The sequence below is a fragment of the Gadus chalcogrammus genome, chromosome 4, assembly GCF_026213295.1.
Source record: "Gadus chalcogrammus isolate NIFS_2021 chromosome 4, NIFS_Gcha_1.0, whole genome shotgun sequence".
Taxonomy (NCBI): domain Eukaryota; kingdom Metazoa; phylum Chordata; class Actinopteri; order Gadiformes; family Gadidae; genus Gadus; species Gadus chalcogrammus.
In genome coordinates this window covers 18,204,261-18,207,777 of record NC_079415.1, presented here as the reverse complement: position 1 = coordinate 18,207,777, position 3,517 = coordinate 18,204,261, and the positions used below count along the sequence as shown (strand labels likewise).

The window sequence follows — 3,517 nt, the reverse complement described above, 5'->3', positions numbered from 1 at the left end:
ATCAGCTCCGCAAGCAGATCGCCGAGGCGACTTTCCGTCTCGTAAACGGTCGTTGCCATTTGAAACGGTCGATGCCATTTCCGACCATGTCCGATTGCGTCCGCTCTCCGATCTTGAATTCCGAATGCTTCGTGAACGGAATTAAAACATGGCGGACGTAGAGGAGCCAGGACCTGCAGCAGGTCACTTGGAGTCAGTTAAAAACAGCACAGGGTGGAATGTTTTTTTCCGCTCAGTTGCCGGGAGTAATTATGAAACTATCAATGCCAGTCATACATAATGATTGATTGAATAGAGGAGACCTGGGACAGTTGCAACACTTTTTGCTATAATGGCTCTTTTGCTTAGCAACCATTTGAATTTCAGGGATGATATTTGAATAAAATAAACTTACATCTGTCAGCTATTCATCAATACAATTTAAGGATGATTACCTTAAGTACATTATTCACAGTTGGCCTTTGAATGTAAGATGCCAACAGCAACTGTCCCCGTAAAGACACCCATGATAAAAACTGATATGCTTGGATATAAATAACTATAATCGGGTTAAATAACTTCACATGGTGTGTCTGGTGTGTTTCCAGCATTCGTAGTGTTGATCAGCAGAGATATAGTCCGCCAAGACGTTGAGGTTGCTTAGCAACCAGAGACTCTGTCCATGCAAGTGAACGGAGTGTTCCCTCTTCGTCATAACTATCAAACCAAACATCCTTCACATTCACCGAGCGAACATTATGAAAGTAAAATGCACATTTCTCGCTAAAAATGTTTCCATAAAAGCATTTAATGGCGTAACTATGTTACTATTTCCACACAGAATAAAGAAAGATGTCGGCCGTATGCTTCTGTCCAAGCTCACTACTCTCTGCCAGTGACATCGGGTCAAGCTCAACGCTGATTGGGCAACGCGGCTAATCAATTCAAGATCGGAGAGCGGACGCAATCGGACATGGTCGGAAATGGCGTCGACCGTTTCAAATGGCAACGACCGTTTACGAGACGGAAAATTGCATCGCCGAGGGTGCTGCACTGCGCTGTGTTCCTGGAACGTGCATCGTGAATTGTTTGGTGATTCCGTATGACCACTAGGGGGTACTCTAACACTGCATTTCTAATATATGTCCTTAGTCGTTTGGATCGCAGTGTAGTGGCAATACTTATTTTTTTAGGTAGGCCTAGTGTGACAGTGATATTCTGCATTAGTAATTTCATTTTTTTTCTAATTATTTCAATTTCTGATATTGTATCACTTGAGGTAGCATGGCTGAGGGAAATAGTGGTCGGGCCAATGAGTTTAAAGGCTTCTCCATGAGTAGGGGAAGGGGTCTTCATGTTAAAGGTGGGGAGGGTGACGCATTGTCTAGTGGATATGGAAGTGGGAGTGTGGGTGGTCTTCAGAAAATTGTTAGGGGCAGAGGGCACAGTCTTAGGGCCCTTACATAGTCGACGCGACGCTACGCTACGCGTCCAAAAAGCTACGCTACGCGACGCTTCGGCCGCCAGTCTACACAGCATACGCGAACGTCGCGGGCGTAGCGGTGTATTGCATTACATGCAATACACCACTTACGCCACGGGCGGCAGCAGAATCGCCGGTTTTTTCGCGTCTTATATTGCAGGTGACATTCCGAGTGCCATTCCGATCAAAATGTCTACGGAAGAAGAGTGCATTTTATTGCTCCTTTTACACCGGCAACGACAACGCAGGAAGCGCAGAGATAGGCGGTGGTATGTGCGCCCTTTGAATACCACACGAGATCGGGATGGGGAATTTGTTTCTCTGGTGCTTCCAATGCGAAGCCTGGACGAGGAGAGGCATTTCCAATATTTCCGTATGTCGGCGCCAAAGTTCGATGATCTCCTTTCGCGGGTCATCCGTTACCTTCCCGACTCACACCAAAACCACCGGAACCCGATCGGGGCTACCCAAAGGCTTGCGGTTACCTTGAGGTACCTGGCAACCGGCATCGGCCTGCAAGCTCTTTCGGCGAGCTACAAGATGGGCACCAGCACTGTGTCGGGCATCGTGGAGGAGATGTGTTCTGCCATCTGGGACGCCCTTCAGGGGGAGTTCGTGGCCTTTCCTTCCCGCGGTCAGTGGCAGGACATAGCGGAGGAATTTTGGAGGCAGTGGCAGTTTCCCCTGTGTGTCGGGGCGATTGACGGGAAGCATGTCAGACTCAGAGCTCCAGCACGATCGGGAAGTGACTACTACAACTACAAAGGTTTTTTTTTCAATTGCCCTTATGGCTGCTGCTGATGCCAACTACAGATTCATTTATGTAGATGTTGGCGCATACGGGCGTGAGAGCGATGGAGGTGTCTTGGGTCGCAGTGCCTTCGGATCCAGACTGGCAGAGGGCAACCTCAATCTACCCGCCCCTGCTGTCCTACCAGGCACCACAACGCCCAGTCCTTATTTTTTTCTGGGGGATGAGGCCTTTCCCCTACAGGTGAACCTGATGCGTCCCTATCCAGGTGAGAATAAAAATATTGAATATCTATTTATTGTTTTAATTACATTCATTAATTATACATGATTTAATTAATTATACATGAATTAGTCTAACGAAAAAAAATGCATAGCATAGCCAGGCAGGCACACAGTGCGCGCAATGGCACACTTGACCATTACTATTCAAAAGCCGTGTAAAGTTGGAGTCAGCCAAGTCATCTGTTCTGTGTTCCTGCATGACACTTATTTGTCTTCTCATCAGGTACTAACCTGCAGGATAGGAAGCGCATCTACAACTACCGACAGGCCAGGGCGAGACGCGTAGTGGAGAATGCCTTTGGCATATTGGCTGCGCGCTTCAGAATCTTTGGCCGTCCAATTGACTGCCAACCTGAAAAGGCGGTGAAGATTGTGAAGGCGTGCGTGGCTCTCCACAACTTCCTGGCATCCACCGAACGAGCCAGATACATGCCCGCCTCCTTTGTGGATACGACCGCTGACACCGGAGAGGTCCAGCCTGGAGAGTGGAGGCAGCATGTCGAGGGGGACCGGAATATGGTCGACGGACCACGGTGTTCGGTCGGCAGAGCCAGACCATCTCAAAGAGCGGCCCTTGTCAGGGAGCAGCTGGCAGACTATTTTCTGTCGGATGCTGGCGTGTTTCCCCACCAGTACAATGTGCTACGATTGGGCACTGACCAATAAACGCATTGTTCACTTGGAAGCATGACTTCTAATTTATTAGTTATCACATTACACAAGTTAACTAATTTGGTTTACGTCAAACTCATTAATTCATATCCATATAAAATGTTTATACAACGAGCTACTGCCTTGACAGATGAATTAATTATTTAAGTGTATACGCCTATAGCCAAAGCTATAGCGCATAATGTCCACAGAAATTATCACCATTTTAATATGATGTGCATGTATTTACCTGTATGTCAATTGTGGCACATTTACATTTAGGGCATTTAGCAGACGCTTTTATCCAAAGCGACTTACAATAAGTACATTTGTCATAAGAAGTGCATCAATATATCGCTGTCGGTACAG

The 3,517-nt window shown here is 47.1% G+C and overlaps 1 protein-coding gene across 1 annotated transcript; it reads left to right on the top strand.

The window, feature by feature from the left end:
* The first annotated feature begins 1,894 nt into the window (after window positions 1–1,894).
* On the top strand, window positions 1,895–3,293 carry LOC130381657 (uncharacterized). Its single transcript, XM_056589357.1, has 2 exons — window positions 1,895–2,481; window positions 2,721–3,293. Exons 1-2 carry the CDS (start codon window positions 2,175–2,177, stop codon window positions 3,161–3,163), a joined length of 750 nt encoding a protein of 249 aa, XP_056445332.1. The 5' UTR covers window positions 1,895–2,174; the 3' UTR covers window positions 3,164–3,293.
* The last annotated feature ends 224 nt before the right edge of the window (window positions 3,294–3,517 follow it).